The sequence below is a fragment of the Cetorhinus maximus genome, chromosome 12, assembly GCF_964194155.1.
Source record: "Cetorhinus maximus chromosome 12, sCetMax3.hap1.1, whole genome shotgun sequence".
Taxonomy (NCBI): Eukaryota; Metazoa; Chordata; class Chondrichthyes; order Lamniformes; family Cetorhinidae; genus Cetorhinus; species Cetorhinus maximus.
The window spans coordinates 74195870-74216020 of record NC_135890.1 but is presented as its reverse complement, the minus strand read 5'-3'; the positions used below and the strand labels follow the sequence as shown (position 1 = coordinate 74216020).

Here is a 20151-nt window from a genome sequence, read left to right as displayed (position 1 = left end):
ATTGTGGTCTAATGAAAGGGAGAGGGTAATACATTATCATAAATGGAATTATTGCCACAAGCAACTATTGAAGCCAAATCAGTTCTGGCACTTAAGATTAAGGGAATTAGATAGAGTTAGAAATGTAAACAATATTAAAGGATGGAGGGAAAGGCCACAAAATGTTTTAGAGCATATACCTTGCTATGGGGAGACCTAACCCTGATACAGGTATGATATGCTGAATGGCCTCCTTTTTTGCTGTAATCCCATTGACCCGTCGGCTTAATAACTAGGGAGGATTGTTTAAAAGGTTGCCATTAAACGTAGGGCATTGGCGATCTACTTTTGGTAAACTGAATTCCATCATTCATCATCTGTATATAAGAAAGTGCACTGTATATGCTTAGTGATGACTGTAGCATTATAATGTTAGATAGTGAATGTGGCAACATTTCATCGAACAGAGGGCAATGGAGCTCCATTGGGGTGGGTGAGTGAATAGTGGGGCATCCTAGGTATTGTGTCATCCTACGTATGGAGTTTCTTATTTTGATCAGAGAATCTTTCAGAACAGAAAGAAACAATTCAGCCTATCATGCCTGTGCTGACTTTTTGAAAGAGCTGTCCAATTAGTCCCACTTTTTCTCCTTAGCCCTGCAAATATTTTTCCTTTCCAAATATATATCCAATTCCCTCTTGATCATTCATTTGAATTCAGAGACTGGATGCAGATTGGTGCAACATGGCTCCTCTGAGCGCTCATGGTACTTTGAATGGTGGTCAGACCAGTGCTCATACCCATGACCATTTTGTTAGAAAGAAAGTCCTCCTCCTTGGTGACAGGCTGCCTTTGTCCTAATCCTTTTGAGTCAAAGCTTTGTGATGCAGCTCTTTATCCAGCCATTGTGCAACTGCTTCGAGAGCACAGCCCAATTCACGAGTGGTATCAGAGCAGTCAGAACAAGTCGTTCTTTTTTAAGAGGACTGCTGAGTAGTTCCAGCATTTTTTGGTTTTTTTTCTTTTATTTCCTCCTTTTTTTAAAGCTTTTTAAGGAGCTTTTATTAATGCACTTAAGCATTTTAAATTGCATTCTGTGAATCTTGAAATGAATGAACCTAAGCAGATCTGAAAATATCTGACTGAAACCAATGAACTGATTTGACTAACTAGGGAAGTGTAACCAAGCTGTACTTTCAAATAAACCAAATATGGCAGTCGGGCACCATAAATAGCGCACTGGAGTATTTTTTAAAATCAGATTTGGATATCTTGTGTGCCTGGGAGTTCCCCTAGGTATAAACAATCCATTTTGCGGGCAGCATACTGGTGCTGTTAGTAAAGATAACAAACTGGCCTTTCTGTGTAGTTTCACTACACCGGATGTTCCGAGGAAGGACCAGCATACTCTGCGGCGGCATACGTGTCATAGTCTACAGACACAAATCTATGTCATTGTCACTTCCAAAGGTGTCTTTTGCTGAACACTATTTATTTAAATACCATATACAAATGAGTTGAACCGTCTTTTTCTGTTCAGTATGTGCTTGTCATTAATGATATTTCATTCCAGATAGCTGAAAGCAATTAATATTTAAATGTGCAGCATTGGCTTGGTTTCTTACCGTGACCTTTGTCAAAAATAGGAAACCCTAGTGGGATTTTCTAAGGTTTCTACAGCTTGTTAATGTACATAATAGGAAGAATCTGTTACAACAAACCTGGCAGTGAAGGCACCTGGTAGCTGTCATGAAAAGTTTGACAGTTTGAACTCACACATCCTTCCAGTTGCAAGTGGTTTGCGCCAACTGATTTGCTGTGTGGGACAAGGAAGCAAATTACTTTTCATGTAACTGGGTGTTCATGATAGCCTGGCGAGTATGTGAGTGTGTGTGGTTTCTGTCACCATGAGAATCATTAATGTTGCTGGACCAGGTCAATACCAAATTTGAAAAGAATAAAAGATGGGTGTAGTGCTTTGGTCACAAATAATAATAATGAAAACTCCTCTACTGCTGTCACACTCAGTTCTCAAGAGCCACACTCCATGGCTGTCAGTATTCTGTGCTAAATTGACAATGCCATGGAGGGCTTGGTCATACCAAATAAGCATAGATGCAATCCAGAAAACGAACTAGTGAGTTGACAAAGTTGACATTAATAAAAAATACAAGCGCAGATGGGAGGGCAGACTCCTATACAATGATCTATTTGTGTGACTCGAGCTCGAGCTTCTGATCTTTGTAGGTTACTTTCCACATCCTTTGTGAATTTGCAATGATCTGACACCCCAATGAGGGTGATTTAGGCAGTCCAGTAAACTCAATTTATGCCATTTGCGTTCAGGCCTCTTGTTTCATTTGGATTGCTTTATCTTTAAGGAATTTGATCTCGGATAAACAGGACTCGCTGGTTCAGTGTGCAGATTACCGCAGTTGTTTAACTTCTCAAGAGGCCATGTTGTGCTCAGGGCCCCTGGCTACAGTGCAAGGCTGTGGGATAAAGTAAGTGGCAACGTTGCTGATCAGTGCAATAAAGGGACAAATTCATATTTTTTTTAATTCATTTGTTAACCTTTCAGAAGTTGTTGATTAGAAACATTATTCAATTTATTTTCTTCAAGAATGATTATTTTTTATTCCCCATGGTTCAGTCCATTGAGATTGAACTGACTTGCAGATTGATCTACATTGTGTACGTGCATGTGTGCAATTTTTGAAACTATAATGTTAATGGCAACGTCCTGAAGGGACCTTGCACCTCAGCAAGCTGTGCAATATTATACAAAAGAATATTGCATTGGTGATGCTGTGATTTATGTTGCTTCACTCTACGTAAATGAGGCATCAAGAATTTATATAGTTGGAGTACCCAGTGCATGTTCTCCCCTGAATACCCCCACCCCACTCATTACCCCAGTGTTGTACCACTATGAAAGTTACAGTTTTAGACAGGACCCTGGACCTTGGGAGTATATGTTCAATAATGCTGACATTGAAGGCACTTACCCCTATTCCTAGGGAATATGAGGCCTGTGGAAATCAGCTACCACATGGTGTAGTTGAAGTAAGTAGTATAGATGCATTTAAGTGGAAGCTAGAGAAGCTTCCTGATGAGGGAGAAAGGAATTAGAATGATATTCTGATAGGGTTAGATGAAGTAGGGGGGGGTGGGGGGTGGGGGGGGGGGGGGGCGGGGGGAGTTGCAGAAACACTGATACGCATCTCTGTGCTTTAAAGTCTTTGAGCAGAATTTAATGGCCCAAGGGGTGTTTATCGGCTGGGAGCAGGGCTTCTGCCACACGGCAGCTCTGTAGTCCCAGCAGCACAACCAGGAATGGTGACCACTGCTGGGACTCCATCCCGTCCCAGCGAAGAAGAGCCAGGATTCAGATGGAAGGTAAGTAGTGATGGGTCTTTTGGCAGGGCAGGAGGCCCCAGCATGGGAAGGAGGGGGTGTCTTGATAAAGGGGCCGAGGGTTGGGGAGCAGGGAGCACCCGGTTGGGGGGGTGGGGGGAGTTGTCAGACCTTTTGGAGGAGCCCCTATCGGGAAACTGGGTCTGTAAGGGAGGCTTACCCCCGCTTTCCTGCCTGAGGCCTGGGCAGGTCCTCCCACCTTGCAAATTTGTGAGCCGAGGCTTGTAGATTTCTGCCCCATGTATTTTTATGTAAAAGGATATTGTTACTATGACTGCAGCTTACTTTGTGCCTAGGCTGTCCTTTCACTGCTGGCAAGCTGTAAAGTCAATCTTTGCATTTTCTAGTGCTGGACGCCAGGCTGCTAGACTCTCCTCAATGCCTCACTTCTTACAGCGCGGGACAACGCTGGCTTATCTGGAGAATCAGGTTGCAGCTGCAATGACGCTAAAATCTAGCCAGGAGTACCGTCATTGGCTTCTCATCTACACCCGCTATTTAGTAAATGAAGGTAGGATAGTTTCTCAAGTTCCTTGCTTTGATTCGGTGGTTTGATTTATGCTCAGACACTCCATTGACTGTTGTTTCTGATTGCAGGATTTGAGCCTCGCTTAAGGGAGTTGTGCAAAGATTTGCTGGGCCCTGTGCACAACTCTTCCAGTAGTCAGTGGGAGTCAACTGTCTTGGTAAGCGCTAGTGCAATCAGCAGCTTGGAGAAAGATAATTTAACACTTCAGGCAGAAATCTTCATTGTGTGATAACAGCATTAAAACACTGGAGTATGGCAGAAGTTTATCTTCATACTTAATCAGAGTGTGACCATTACTTTGCAAGCAACACAATTCAGTTTGATCTGCAGAATTTCAGAAATGCTGCTGCTGTGTTTATGGGGTTTTATCCAGTCTAGTACTGAACTGTGCAGACCAGGAAACTCCCACGCATGTACGGAGTTAGCTGATCTCAGCAGGGTCGTGTTATGGGTTTACAAGACAGCTCCATTATCTTTGGCCTGGAAGGGGGAGGATCACAGGGCTCCTGCTTCTGATGGTTACTCTGCTGGAAAGATGTGCAGGTATTGAGAGCAAGACTGTGAAATTCTCATGGTTGAAACTCCCCGCGCAGGTGCACACTTGAACTACCACTTGTGAGTTGTAGATGTTAGTGGAACCGTGTTCGAGAATGTGTTAGTGTCGTCAGTTGAGGAAGAAATTTTGAGTGGGGGAATGGAAGAGGAAAAACAGGAAAGATCAAGTTTTAACTTTTTCATCTTGAAGACTGGGTTTATTAATGTGTGCCTTTTCTAGAAACAGCCACCTTCAGTTGGTACACGCGTTTCTTAACATTTCAAAACCACAGTTCATCCTCTTTCAAGGGAGTAAGGGGAATTATTTTTGCGTTAAAAAATGGATGATTAATTAATTTGTTCCATTTGTCCACATTTGCCTCAGCAACCTCTGATGTTTACAGGCTGCCTAGTCATTGTATGAAGGGGAAGAGGCAGGTGAGGGATTGGCTCTGCTGCATCATTTGAATTTGCTGCAATATGTACTGTTAGTGTGAGTGAGGGATTGCGTCCTGCAGTCTACTGTTACTGTAAGAGATTGCATGCTGCAGTCTGTACTGTTACTCTGAGGGATTGGGTGTTGCAGTCTGCACTGTTAGTATGAGGGATGGATGCTGTGGTCTGCAAACTTAATTTTTAGGCTTTGTCCCCTAGTCCTAGACTCCCCAACCAGCAATGCATAAGTCAGTGCTACTGCAGTTGCTAAGCCCTTGTCTGAAAGATTTCTTCATTCCATATGCAGGGACTGCGGAAGAGAGAGCTGCTAAAGGAGATGCTTCCTGTGATTGGACAGAACCTCAGATTCCAGAGACTCTTCACGGAGTATCAGGACCAGCTGGACCTCCTAAGAGACAAGTAGCACTACCCAGTAATTTTTTGAAGATCTGACTGTGGTAGTTCTCTGGGAGATTTACTGTGGTCAGCTGGTGACCCCACTTGGGAGAGATGGACTTTGAGGATATGGGGTTCAGCCTTAGAGATGCGTCCATGTTTTGTTACACCAAGCTGGACCACTCCAGGTGATGACGTTCTCACAGAAACAGCGCTGCTGGTCTGAATGCATCACTTCACAACTAGCGGCTGTGCAGTGCACACGAGAGATGATTTGCGGCTGTACTGCAGGACATCGGTGACCAGGGGGCTAATGCTGCACCCAGAGTTTGGTTGGAAGCGACCAAAATTAAAAACTCTATCCAACTTGTAATGTACACTGGCCCCCTTATCTGCCAGATGGAGTGACTTCACAGCCCTTGCCCACTATAAGCTACCAAGTCCAATGCTGTATGACACTCAGCAGTTTACTGGCTGTTCCTTTCCACAGAGCGGGAAGGGCAACACAGATGTGAAAGCTGTCAGACTTTGAGTCTTCTCAGTTAGAGGATGAACCGTTGAGTTCAGACTTTTCATGATGTAGTTTTCTGTTTGCCTGATGTACTAAGTTACACATTTGTTTACCGTCTGTCATTGTTAAAAGTGTGAATGAGAAAAAAGAAATTCTAACAAGCGACCATGGACATGGCAGAGATGTACAGAAACCTAATCCGCCCTTTGGTACCTTTTAACTTTATACAGGCAAATTTTTTGTTCCTTTTTTATAAAATAAAGATAGAATATTGCATCTCTGTTTTTCCCTGTTGGAATTACAGCATTCCATATAAGCCACCAAGAAGGCACCTCCCACATAGAAACGAGCCCAGTTATATGTTACTGAGTCCCGGGTTAGGCAAACAGTGCAAATCGTACTTGATGGATTGAACAGTGATTAAGAATATGTAAATATACCCACATTTAAATCTCAGTGAAGCTATCTGAGCTTTGCATGGAGCACAAGTTGCTCAAGACTGAAGTAAGTGGCCTGCAGTCTAAGTTTGGAATCACTAACGCCTCAAAGTTTCACGTTTGACTTTCCAATATCCTGAACATAGAATCATGACAGGAACTGTGACCTTGGTGATGCAGTGTCGCAATTGGATCCCCTTCCCTAATACTAGGAAATCAAAAGCAGAACCCTCATGTTTCAAACCTGAACTGCAGACCACTTCAGCATAAATGCAGTCTTAAACTGCATAGTCTCCAGACTCGTACTTTCAAACTTCTAGTTATAATCTGTTGATTATGCTTCACATTGAGGAACTGAAACAAGCTTGGAAAAATCACAGAGCCATTAGGACACAGAAGGAGGCTGCTTGGCCCCTGAATCTATGCTGGTTCTTTATAGAGCAATCTAGTCAGTCCCATTGCCCCGCTCTATCCCTATAGCCCTTCAAATTTATTTCCCTCAAGCTCCCATCCAATTTGTTTTTGAAATCATGGTTGTCTCCACTTCCTCCATCCTCATGGGCAGCAAGTTCCAGGTCATTGCTTGTGCGTAAAAATGTTCTTCCTCACATCTCCTCTGCATTTCTTGCCCAAAACCTCAAACCTATGTCCCCTAGTCCTTGTACCCTCAGTTAATGGGAATGCATTTCTATGTCAACCGTATATAAACCTGTCATAATCTTGTATACCCTGATCAAATCTCCTCTCGATCTTCTCTCAATCTCCTTTGCTCTATTGAGAACAACCCGAGCTTCACATCCCTGGAACTATTCTGGTAAATCTCCTCTGCACCCCTAAAGGATGCTCACATCCTTCTTAAATTGTTGTGACCAGAACTGGACACAATACGCTAGTTGGGGCCTAACCAGAGCTTTTATAAAAGTTCAACATAACTTCCCTGCTTTTGTACTCAATAACTCTATTTTTGAAGTCCCAGATTGCATATGCTTACCCTCATGCAATGCTTACATTACTCTCTTAATAAGTCCTGCTATGTTCAAAGATCCAAGCGCATGGACCTCCCAACTCCTCTGTCCCTGCACACTCTTTAGAACTATACCATTAAACCCATAATGCCTCGTCCTATCCTTTCTGTCAAACTGCATCATCACACACTTCTCTGTATTAAATTCCATCTGCCCATTCTGCTAACCTTTTCTATGTCCTATTGCAGTCAATTCTCAGTTTGCCACACCTCCAAGTTTGGCATCATCGGTAAGTTTAAAAATTTTATTCTGTATTTCAATATCCAAATCATTTATATAAACCAAAAAAGCAGTGGTCCTAGCACTGACCCTTGGGACACCACTGTCTGCCATGCACCAGCTTGAGAAACAACCATTTAACACCCCTCACTGTTTTCTGTCCATAAGCCAATTTTTTTCATCCAAGCCGACACTGACCTTCCTATTCCATGGCCTTAATTTTGTTACTCACCCTTTTATATGGTACTTTGTTCAATGCTTTCATAAAAATTCACACAGACAACATCGACTGCATTCCCTTCATCAACCTTCGCTGTTACTTCATCAAAAAACTCAACTAGATTAGTCAAGAATGATCTGCCTGTTTACAAATCCGAATTGGCTCTTCTTAAATAACTCAAACCTCTCCGAGTGCCTATTGATCTTTATATTTTTGGCTGATTATTGTTTTTAAAACCTTACCATCACGGATATTAAAATAACTGGCTTGTAGTTACTAGGAATGTCCTAAGGGAATATCCACTCGGCAATTCTCTGACACCTCCCCTGTATCTCAGGAAGATTGGAAGGTTATGGCAATCCCTTTTGCAAACTACACCCCCCTTCCTTTAGCAACCTGGGATGCAAGCCATCTGGACCAGCTGACTTATCCACTATGAGCATAGCCAGTCTTTTCAATACAACCTGCTAATCAATTTCCACCCCATCCATTGCTTACTGCCATCTCCACTTCTATCTATATTTTCTCAGCATCCTTTTCCTTGGTAAACATGGATACAAAGTGCTCATTAAGTATTCCAGCCTTGTACTGCGCCTCTAAGCGTATCTCACCCTCTTTGTCCTTAATAGGACCCACACTAAATCTTACTACCCACTTATTATTTACATGCCAGTGGAATATTTTTGTGTTCCTTTTATGTTAAACGCCATTCTGGTCTTAAATTTCTATTTTCCAGTCTTGTCTTTGTTCCTCTTTACTTCTCAACACATTGTATTTAGCCTGATTGTTGCTTGAAGAATTCACCTGACATGCATCGTATGACCTTTTTTTGTTTCCTCATATTTTCTATCTCCTTTGTAATCCCAAGAGCTCTGGCTTTGATGCTCCTACCTTTCACTCTTGTTGGAATGTACCTAGGCTGTACCTGAAACATAAAAGATCACCCACTGTTTTTCCTTTGATTCCATTTAACCCTGGCTGGAGTCCCCTCACCCCTTGAAGTTAACCGTCTTTGAAGTTAGAAGTTCTACTTTAGGTTGTTCCTTGCACTTCTCGATTACTAATCTAAACCTTGCATGATGATCACTCTTACCCCAGTGTCTCTTCCCCACCCCCCCATAGACTCTTGGTCCACTCATTCCCAACACCAGATCCAGCAATGCTTCAATCCTATTTGAATCGAGAACATACTGGTCTATGAAGTTCTCCTCAACACATTTCAGAAATTCCTCTCCTTCCTTACCCTTTACTCTTACATTATCTCAATCAATATTTGGGTAATTAAATAAAAACAAAAATTGCTGGAAAAGCTCAGCAGGTCTGATAGCATCTGTGGAGAGGAAGACAGAGTTAACGTTTCGAGTCCGTATGACTCTTCATCAGAACTGAAGAGTCATACGGACTCGAAACATTAACCCTGTCTTCCACTCCACAGATGCTGTTAGACTTGCCGAGTTTTTCCAGCAATTTTTGTTTTAGTTTCAGATTTCCAGCATCCGCAGTATTTTGCTTTTATTATTTGGGTAATTAAAGTTCCTCAATATCACCAATCTATAATTATTGCACATCTCTCTGATTTCCCTGTAGATTTGCTCCTCTGACACACACTCGCTGTCTGGAGGCTCATAGAATATTCCCAATCTTCTCAATTCTAACCAAACAGATTCTGTTCTTGCCCCCTCAAGGACATCCTCTTTTCAGTGCTACAATGTTTTCCATAGTCAGTACTGTCAACTTATTTCCCTTTTGTCCTTCCCTATCTTTTCTGAACATATTGTATTCTTGAATGTTTAAGCAGCAAGTCCTCACCATTTTAAGCCATGTTTCCATTGTTGCCACTACATCATATTCCCATGCAGCTCTTTGTGTTTGTACGCTACCAACTGTATTCACCACACTGTGTGTTCACGTAGGTGCATTCTAAGCCTCTCTTTGTATTCCTTGTACCCCTTCTTAGTCTGCTCCTATCTAATATGGTACTAGGTCCTTCAATAGTACTATTCAACACACTCACTTTATGGAACTTATTCGTCTTTCCTACTTCTACATGCTGATGCCCACTCCCCCTGCCAATTTAGTTTAAACCCTTTCCAACCATACTTGTGAACCTGCTGAAAATCCAAAGCCCTCCATCCTGCACCATGCCTTAAGCCACATATTGATCCTATTTTCCTATTTCTACTTCGCTAGTGTGCAGCACTGTTTATAATTGAGATTACTACTATGGAGGTCCTATTTTTTAATTTCCTCCCTAGCTCCTGGAAATCTAACTATAGGACCTCAATACCTACGTCCTCTATGTTGATAGTACCGATGTGTACCACAACTTCTGGATTATCCCTTCTCCCTTCAAAATATTCTGCATTCTTTCCATGATGTCCTTTACCCTAGCACAAGGGAGGAAATACATCCTGTGGGATTCATGATGATGGTTACAGAAATGCATGTCTGCCTCCCTAACTATGGAATCTTCAATAATGGCTGTTTTTCTAATCTTTGCTCTTCCCTCCTGTGCAGTCCCTCGCCCATTGGGGCCATGGTCTGGTCTATATTCCCGGCAGTTTCCAATGCTGGGTGCCTGTTTGAGAGTGGCACACACCTTGAAGACTTTGGCTCTTCCTGCCTCTTCTAATGGCCTGAACGCTCACTCCCCGTGGAGTGGCCACCTCCTGGAATGTATGATCCTGGAATCGCTCACCCTCCCCATAACTCTGCAGTGACTCCAGCTGTCCCTCAAGCTTGGAAACCCTGAACTCAAACCCCTGAGCTCAAGCTCAAGTAGATGGAGACATTCCCTACACACGTGGTCCCCCAAGGCACATGAAGTGTCCCGAGGTTCCAAGATAGTACAACAATTGCAAGTAGGTCTCAGCTACTCATCATAATCTTAAAAAAAAATCTCTATTCCCTCTTTTAGAATCTAGTTAGATACCTTGCTTAAACTATTAATTTTAATGAATGGCTCTATATCTGCTCTGTACTACTACTCATTATTAATTCATTACCCCGATTGAAGTTTTCAATATCTCAGATGCTAATTTGCATGAGCAACCTAGTTAGAGAAAAACGAGGAATGCTGAACAAATAATCACACACTTGCTTTCCTGTGATGTCAAACTTTTATTTTTTTTCCCGAACATGACAAGTCCACTAAGAACTCCCTCACTCTTCATCAAAACTACCCCCACCCCGCCTTACTCAGCTGTTGCTCCTGGGCCTGCTCTGCTGCTGCTCCTTCTTAACCCTTGCACCCCACCCCACCCCTCAAACCAGTATCACTCAGCTCTTTCTTCTGGTCTCGGGCTTTCTCTGCCGCCACTGTTATCTCCCTGCCGGTCTTGCTGCTGGTGTGAATTAATTAAGCCAGCATACCCAAAATGGACCTCAGCATTATTTGCTTTCTGTTTGTTGCATTAGGTATGCTGCAGTAGTTGCTGTGCAGCCTTGTGTGGACAGGATTCAGAGCTGTGCTGTATTACACTAGGGCTGAAATGTCTGAATAAGAAAGTTCCCTGTTGGCGCTACTGCAACCTAATCAGGGAGAAGACAAAATAAAATAATGGATACTTTGACTGTGGGGTAAGGGTTGGGGGGGTTGGGCTGGGTGGTGCTGCTGACCATAAGAGCAATTGGGTACAGTAATCATAACTGCCCCTTGTGGCTGACGGCCACCGTGTTCGTGCCCACAACAAGAAGCAAAGGCAAGAGCAGACTTCCAGGTTCAGTCTCTCACAGGTTGCCCTAGAAATAAGGGACAAGAGGCATCCCTTAAGGGATACAGGACAGTCAAAGTAAGTGGCAATCTCTGAAAATATGGAACAGTTGGTCACCCAGGTACCTAATCCTCCTGAGATTTAAGGATTAAAATCAGGAGGGAGAGAAAGCTAACTGGATCAATAATATGCTGGATTGAAGAGTGAAATTGGCTGGTTAAAATTTTTCATTGAATAAGCTATAAATTTTGATGCAAGTAGTATTGACGATCCTGACAAATACGACGGAACTCTTATACGATCATCTTTTACAACGTGGAATGAAATATCAGCCAGTATGAACCTGTAGTTACAGAAGGGATTGCTTGAGGGCCTACTCCTATTTTTATGCCCCTTAGTCACTTGAACTCTATGCGAATTGCCATTTTTTACACTCTGCTTCACATTTCCAACATTGCAGTGAGGTGCTATAGCTGATTTAAAAAAAAATTCATTCTAGGGATGTGTGCATCACTGGCAAGGCCAGCTTGCCCACCTCTAACTGCCCTTGAGAAGATGGTCATGAGCTGCCACCTTGAACTTCTGGAGTCACACTCACAGTTTGTGTGTGGGAGGACGTTCCAGAATTTTCACTCAGTGATAGTGAAAGAACAGTCATATAGTTCCAAGTCAGGATGGTGTGTGACTTGAGGGCCACTTGCAGGTCATGATGTTCCCATGCATCTGCTGCCCTTGTACCCCTAAGTGGAAGAGGTCGTGGGTTTGGGAGGTGCTGTTGAAGAGGCTTAGGTGACGTGCTGAAGTTCATCTTGTAGCTGGTACACACTAAAGCCAGGGTGTGGCGATGGTGTAGGCAATGAGCATTTAAGGTTGCAGATGGGGTGCCAATCAAATGGGCTGCTTTGCCTTTAGATGGCATCAACTTTCTTGTGTTGCTGGAGTTGCACTCATCCAGACAAGTGGAGAATATTCCATTGCATTCCTGAGTTGTGCTTTGTAGATGTTGGACAGACTTTGTGTAGTCAGGAGGTGCATTACTCGCAACAGAATTTCCAGACTCTGACCAGCTCTTGTAGTCACGGTGTTTATATGGTGGACCCAGTTAGGTTTCTCATTAATGGTAACCCCCCTGGATGTTGCTGTGGGGGATTCAGCAATGGTAATGCTGTTGAATGCCAAAGGGAGGTGGGTAGGTTCTCTTTTTTTCATTAATTCACAGGATGTTGGCGTCACTGGCTAGGCCAGCATTTCTTGTGCATCCCTTGAGAAGATGGTGGTGAGCTGCCTTCTTGAACCGCTGTAGTCCATGTGTTGTAGCAACACCCCACAGTATTGTTAGTATGCGAGTTCTAGGATTTTGACCCAGCACAGTGAAGGAGTGATATAATTTCAAGTCAGGCTGGTGTGTGACTTGGAGAGGAACTTGGAGGTGGTGGTGGTAGAGGTCACAGGTTTGGAAGGTGTTGTCGAAGGAGACTTGGTGAGTTGCTGCAGTGCATCTTGTAGATGGTACACACTGCTGCTATTGTGTGTCAGTGGTGGAGGGAGTGAATGTTTAAGGTGGTGGATGGGTTGCGAATGAAGAGGGCTGCTTTGTCCTGGGGGATGTTGCACTTCTTGAGTGTTGTTGGAGCTGCATTCATCCAGGCAAGTGGAGAGTATTCCATCCTGACTTGTGCTTTGTAGATGGTGGACAGGCTTTAGGGAGTCAGGAGGTGAGTTACTCTCTTGCTGGAATGAGTCATTACCTGGCACTTCCATTTGTCAACCCAAGCCTGAATGTTGTTCCTGCCTTACTGCATGGGGTTCAGACTGCTTTAGTATCTGCGGAGTTGCGAATGGTACTGAAGGCTGCAGTTGTCGGTGAACATCCCAACTTCTTGGCTTATTTATCTCTATCTGGAAATATAAAGACAGATAGTAAGAGCTTCTATAGATATTTTAAAAAGAAAAGTTAACAAAGCGAGCATTGGTCTGAGAGAAAGTGAATCTGGGGAATTAATGGAAAATAAGGAGATGGCAGATGAACAGGCATTTTGCATCGGTCTTCATTATAGAGGATACAAGTAACATCCCATAAATAGCTGTAAATCAGGAAATGTAAGGAAGGAAGCAACTCAAGAAAATTACAATCACCAGAGAAGTGGTACTAACAAGTTGTTGGGGCTGCAAGCTGACAAGTCCCTGGATCCTGATGGACTTCATCTAAGGGTCTTAAAGGAAGTGATTAGTGAGTTAGTTGATGCATTGGTTTTAATTTTCCAAAATTTCCTGGATTCGGGGAAGGTTCCATTAAATTGGAAAATAGTGAATGCAACTCCTTTATTCAAAAAGGGAGGGATGCAGAAAACCGGAAACTACAGACCAGTGAGCTTAACATCTGTCATAGGGAAAATGTCAGAAGCTATTATTAAAGAAGTTATAGCAGGGCACTTAGAAAACTTCAAGGTAATCAGGCAGGGTCATCACTGTTTTGTGAAAGGAAATCATGTTTAACCAATTTATTGGAGTTCTTTGAAGAAGTCACATGTCTGTGGATAAATGGAACCAGTGGATGTACTGTAGTTAGATTTCCAGAAGGCATTTGATAAGGTGTCACATCAAAGGTTATTGCAGAAAATAAAAGCTCATGGTATGGGAGTAAGATATTGGCACAGATAGAAGATTGGCTAGCTAACAGGAAACGGAGAGTAGGCATAAATAGGTCATTTTCTGCCTGGCAACATGTAATGAGTGGTGTGCCACAGAGATCAGTGCAGAGGCCTCAACTTTTTACAATTTATATAAATGGCTTAGATGAAGGGACTGAAGATATGGTTGCTAAATTTGTTGATGACACAAAGATAGGTAGGAAAGTAAGTTGTGAAAGGGACACAAGGAGGCTACAAAAGGATATAGATAGGTTAAGTGAGTGGGCAAAGATTGGCAAATGGAGTATAATGTGGGAAAATGTGAAATTGTCCATTTTGGCAGGAAGAATAAAAAAGAAGCTTATTATCTAAATGGCCAGAGATTGCAGAGCTGAGATGCAGAGGGATCTGGGTGTCCTAGTGCATGAATCACAAAAAGTTACTATGCAGGTACAGCAAGTAATTAGGAAAGCTATTAGAATGTTATTGTTAATTGTGAGGGCAATTGAATACCAAAGTAGGGAGATTATACAGGGCACTGTTGAGACTACATCTGGAGAACTACGTACAGTATTGGTCTTATTTAAGAAAAGATGTAAATGCATTGGAAGCAGTTCAGAGAAGGTTTACTAGACTAAACCTGGAATGGACAGGTTGTCTTATGAGGAAAGGTTGAACAAACTAGGCTATCCGTTGGAGTTTAGAAGAGTAAGAGGCAACTTAATTGAAACATATAAGATCCTGAGGGGTCTTGACAGGGTGGATGTGGAGAGGATGTTTCCTCTTGTGAGAATCTAGAACTAGGGACCACTGTTTAAAAACAAGGGGCTGCCCATTTAAGACAGGGATGAGGAGAATTTTTTTCTCTGAGAGTTGGGAGTCTTTAGAACCCTCTTCCTTAAAAGCCAGTGGAAGCAGGGTCAGTGAATATTTTTAAGGCAGAGTTAGATGGATTCTTGATAAGCAAGGGGGTGAAATATGGAGTTAAGGTTACAATTAGATCAGCCATGATCTTATTGAATGGCAGAGCAGGCTCGAGTGGCCAAGTGGCCTACTCATTGCTCCTAGTTTATATGCTGGACGGAAGGTTATTGATGAAGCGGCTGAAGATGGTTGTGCCTAGGACACTACCCCAGGAACACTTGCAGCGATGTCTTGGAGCTGAAATGATTGGCCTCCAAAGACCATTTTCCTTTGTGCTAGGTATTACTCCAACCAATGGAGTGTTTCTCCTCCCGCCCAATTCCCATTGACTTCAATTGTTCAGGTCCTTGATGCCAATACAAATGCTGCTTTGATGTCAAGGGCAGTCATTCTCACCTCACCTCTTGAATTCACCTCTTTTGTCCATGTTTGGATCGAGGCTTTGATGAGATTTGGAGCTGAATGGCTCTGGTGGAACCCAAACTGAGTACCAGTGAGCAGGATTTACTGAGTGAATGCCTCTTAATAGCACTGTCGCTGACACCTTCCATCGCTTTACTGAGTACACCTATGACCTAAATTTTTTTAAAAAGCTCAATACTTATTTAGGAAGTGTATATTTTTCAGTTTTACACTGGGTGTCATTTCGACTTCCCTTGCATAAGACTGAAAATAGAATGAATGATTGCAGTGCAATGTCTTGGCACTCCACCCACCAGAGGGCAGCAGCAGCCAAGCTATCACTGCTCGACATTTTGGCCGATGTGGCTTTCAGTTCCTCATCCTGTCAAGCCAAGAGCAAACTAAGTTTCAAGTACTGTAAAATAAAAGCTGCTGATAGATGCAAAGCATTTCTAAATTTACTGCCCCAATATATGGTGCTATTTCTTCTCATGGGATTGTGTGTATGCCTAATAATCATCTCTGGGAAGGGAAAGGAATTCTGTTTTTCTGTGTATAAGAGGGAAGGCATTCCTCTTCAGAGCTCATCATATGATGCAAATCAGGTATAGCGCAAGTTAGATGCAGAAGAAAGTTCCCACACAATTGTCCCAACATCCCTATGTCTTTATCCTCAAACTTCAAAATTTCCAAAGCCATTTTCCCCTCAACCTCATGCAATGTTCCACTCACCTTGTCCATGAATCCCACTACCTTCTGCCTTGACCCCATGGGGTCACCTTCAACTTCATCATGCAACAAAAACCGTGCTTTTTTAAAAAAAAAATGCTTTTGCAATTGCTGGCATTGGAATGGAGATAGTGTTTTAAAAAGGGTCAGAATGGAAGTTAATGATGTTGTTGAAAAGGGGCAGGGCCTTTGTTAAGAGATCCACAGAGATAGTTTCATTGATATTTGGGATGTTCATTTAGAAATTTAATACCTACTTATTTGACCAAGCCCCTGGTTACAAGTCCTAATATCATCTTATGTGGCTCAATGTCAATTTTTATCTGATAGTGCTCCTGTGAAGTGCCTTGGCATGTTTTACTACATTATAAAGGTGCTATATAAATGCAACTTATGTTGAAATGTTAAGTGTTTCCACAGATCAAAATGTACTTCCTAGTCTTTGTCAGGGTCAAAAATATTATTACATAACCCAGAAGGTGCAGCTCTCTCCACTTCTGCCGAAGTTTAGAGTGGTTATCCACTTGTCTGACTATTGATCACTTAATTATTGATACTTAATCTTCAAAGGATGAGACACCTTGTCTCTCTTAGATTTTCTCAGGGTCTTCAGTTCTTTCAACTTATTGCTAGTACATAGCAGTAGGAATTCTACAAGATTAATTTCTCATGTATTTTACCAAGAGAGATTGCATTTTCATGAACTTGTTGAGAAAAAGTGCAAGGGTTTTGACTTTTTCTCCTTTTAAACAGACCAATACTATCTCACCCTATTTTTTTATTTCTGTATATTATTTCTAAGAATTGTGTTTTTTCCATTTTAAAGTTTTTTAAGCTGTTTTCAGGTTCTATTTTTAATAAACGCTCAGAAAATTAGGGGAAGATAATTGTATCCCCCAAAAAAGCACCTGTGAATTCAAAGGAAGCGGTTTTATAAAAGAGGTTCATCTGCAAAGTTGATAAAATTGAAGCACACAAGCTCTTTGCAAAGCAGCATTGTTTTTGTCATTTTAATTCAGTCCTCAGTTCCTACTTTACTTCACCTCAGTTCCTACTTTACTTCAAAACATCACAAAGCAAGGTGTGTGCAGGAAGAGAATCAAACAAGTATGGGACTGATTTCTAGTTTAAAAGTTAAAGATGGTTTTGTGGAATTAAAAAAAGGACAGAAAATCTTCTAGGTAATAATGTAATTTTACAAACATTTTCTCTAGTGTTGGATTAGCTCAGTATTGCCAATCCCAATATAATCCTTTATGTGAGCTTCTGTTTTACTAATATGTAATCTTTTGCACTCATCATTTTGCATAGTTGGTTATCAGAAAATTCAACTTGTTTACGACATTGACTATATTAGCTTATTGCCAAGCATACTCTCACTGAATTTACCTTGAATTTTCAATCTCTGGAAATTATTTTAAATTAGCATTGAAAATTGGATTCTGAGATGCATATGCATTGTGTTAGTTATGTTACTATGCACATTGCATACTGCATGTAAATCAAGTAAATGCTTGATTGTCACATTAGTGGCACTTTCTCTCATCTCCCTGCCCAATTTTCAATGTGGGGGACTGGGGATAATTAAGATTTTTTTAAGTAAAATTGAGGGGAGAACCATTTTTTGCCACTGACCTAAGAAAAATACTGAGAGTTTATGATAGAAATTGGTTTAAACAATCTGACTTGGTCCCTAATCATTTTACATACAAATAAATCTGACCAAATAACTTTAGCCTGTACATATTGGTCCACCTCATTGGTTTATGGTATTTTTCACCTGAAGTTACAGGAGAGCATCGTGATATTCAAATATTTTCTCCAGGAAATTATGTACTGTGATTCAGGGTTGATTTAAGATTGAATACACTAATCCACATAGACTAATGAATAATACAACATTTAACTCATGAGAGATTTGATCTGCTTATGCACTGGGCAAGCTGAAAACCTGAGGAAAAATGTGTAAAGAAAGAGGTTGAATTCAACACCCATTTTCAACCCATGCTCATCAATATCATCAACCTGTCTCCATTCCCTGGCATTGTTCCCACATCCTAAATTTATAAAAGAAAAAATGTCCATCCTCTTGAACTACCAATCTATCTTCAATCATCTCTTCTCAAATCTTGGATTCAATTGTTAACTGATAACTTCACCTTACATTCTCTCATTACTCTGTTTTGTTAACTAAGCTGTGTGCATGGAATTGGGAGAATCTGCTGAACAAAGTGACTTGCTAGATATGGTTGATATTGGTGTAAGTGAAAACTTAGTGTTGAGGGGGAAGAGGGTACTAAATAGTTTAAAAGACCAGAGTAAACATAAATAAGAGTAAATGGGTTGAAGTTAGTTGCTGACCTGCAGGTCCTACTGCCAGGGCTGAAAGCGGGCATGACCCTGCTGTGCTAAGGGTGAGACCTGGGGTTGCATAAGAAGTATCTGCTGGGGCTGCATCCCAATAGAGACAACAGCTCACCCGAAGAGCAGCTGGCCCAATCAGAGCTGCAGCTCATCAGGGCCATTGCTGGCAGTGACCATTGCTGAGGCTGCAACTACTGGATGAGGGCATCCCAATGGCGTGATACCCTGGTCGGTTTCAATGCGGATGTTGGGGCCTTACAGCCAGATGGTGATGATTAGGGTAGCTGGGGGTGGGGGCTTGTTGAGCACCAGCAACACTGTTGCCGCAAGGGTGGTCATTCCTGCCGGGTGGGCCTCCATGGGCCATGGAGTGCACATCAAGGAGGGCCTCCCCGGGAACCCACTAGGAGGCCTCCAAGGTTTACCTGACACTCTACCCATGAGGCAGCAGGCCCTCCAAACAAGGGCAAAATGCCTTAATTGGTCACTTACGGGGCCTAAATGTTTAACAGTTTCTTGCCATTGGACATATGGCATGGTAGGGGGAAGATGTTGGGTTTCCTTCCCGATGCCTCCCTCTGCCATTTTGCCAGTCCCAGCCTGTCACCAATTGGGCAGGGAATATTCAGCCCATTATCTTGGGACAAAATCAAAATTAACAAATGGATACCAGCGTTAAAGAGATCCTAAAGGGATTCAATTAGTCTTAAGTAAAACTCTGGTACAATAATAATGAGGGGGGAGTGGATGTTAAAATAAAGAAGTTAACGAACAAAAGCAAGACTAATTATTTACAAGTTCAACAGAAATCAAGATAAAGCCATATACTAAACATAACCTAGATATCAAGTAATTCCATTATAAAATTGCTAACCAATAAATACTAGAAATGGTATTGCAGACAACGCATCAAGACTGTGATACGTGGGAGTTTGAGGACATAGATGATCCCAGCTATTCAGGAAATGTGTCTGCCTTGAGGCACTCCAGCTCAGAGTCCTTGTGTGGTGTGGGTACAGTTTGGATTCCAACAGGACCACTTGAATACAGACCTCACTACAATCATGGGCCAAATGTACAAATAAGCTGAATTCTGGAGATAAGGTAAGAGTGATGGCCATTGATGTCAACATAGAAATTGATAGACTCTGGCTTCAAGGAGTCCTAGTACAATTAAAGCCAATGGGGGTTGGGGGAAATTCTTCACTGGCTGCTGTTATACTTAGCACAAAGGAAGATCATTGTGGTTGTTGGAGACTAATCATCTCAGCCTCAGGATATCACAAGCTGGTGTTTTCAAGGCAATGTCCTATGCTGATCATCTTTAACTGCTTCATCAATGACCTTCAGTTCACTAAGGTCAGATGTTGGGCTCAACCATTGTCAAAATCTCCCTCTCAATCTTGGGGTGGAATTTTCCCAGATTTGCACTAAGTGTGGTAGTGGGCGGGTAAAACGACATTTTACCCGCCAGCCACGATGGTGGGTTTTCACGCTGTATTGTCCCAAACCCACCTCATTATTTATGCATTCCTGGGAAACATGCCATTTCCATGGCCGGCTGGCTCTCATTCGCCCTCCCCCCATCACCCCGCCGTTGCATCACACTGGCCGCCATGTTTAAAAGGCAGCTGCCAGCACAGCGCTCATCGCTATCAGCTCATCACCGCTGCCTGGGAGACATGG

At 42.3% G+C, this 20151-nt stretch overlaps 1 protein-coding gene and 1 long non-coding RNA gene across 5 annotated transcripts in view; both read left to right on the top strand.

The window, feature by feature from the left end:
* The window catches only part of hira (histone cell cycle regulator a), a 116041-nt gene extending 109963 nt beyond the window's left edge, over positions 1–6078 (top strand). For 3 of the 4 annotated variants that reach the window (XM_078553883.1, XM_078553881.1, XM_078553882.1), the window contains 4 exons: positions 2362–2484; positions 3745–3908; positions 3995–4083; positions 5203–6078. In XM_078553883.1, coding sequence (XP_078410009.1) covers positions 2362–2484; positions 3745–3908; positions 3995–4083; positions 5203–5319 — 493 coding nt within the window. In that variant the 3' untranslated portion in view covers positions 5320–6078. Of the gene's footprint in view, positions 1–2361; positions 2485–3744; positions 3909–3994; positions 4084–5202 lie in introns of those variants that run through there. The other variant, XM_078553885.1, reaches the window with a different exon arrangement.
* A 3128-nt stretch (positions 6079–9206) lies between these two features.
* On the top strand, positions 9207–17075 carry LOC144687570 (uncharacterized). Its single transcript, XR_013578170.1, has 2 exons — positions 9207–11498; positions 11538–17075. It is a non-coding gene; the product is annotated as an uncharacterized LOC144687570 (long non-coding RNA).
* The last annotated feature ends 3076 nt before the right edge of the window (positions 17076–20151 follow it).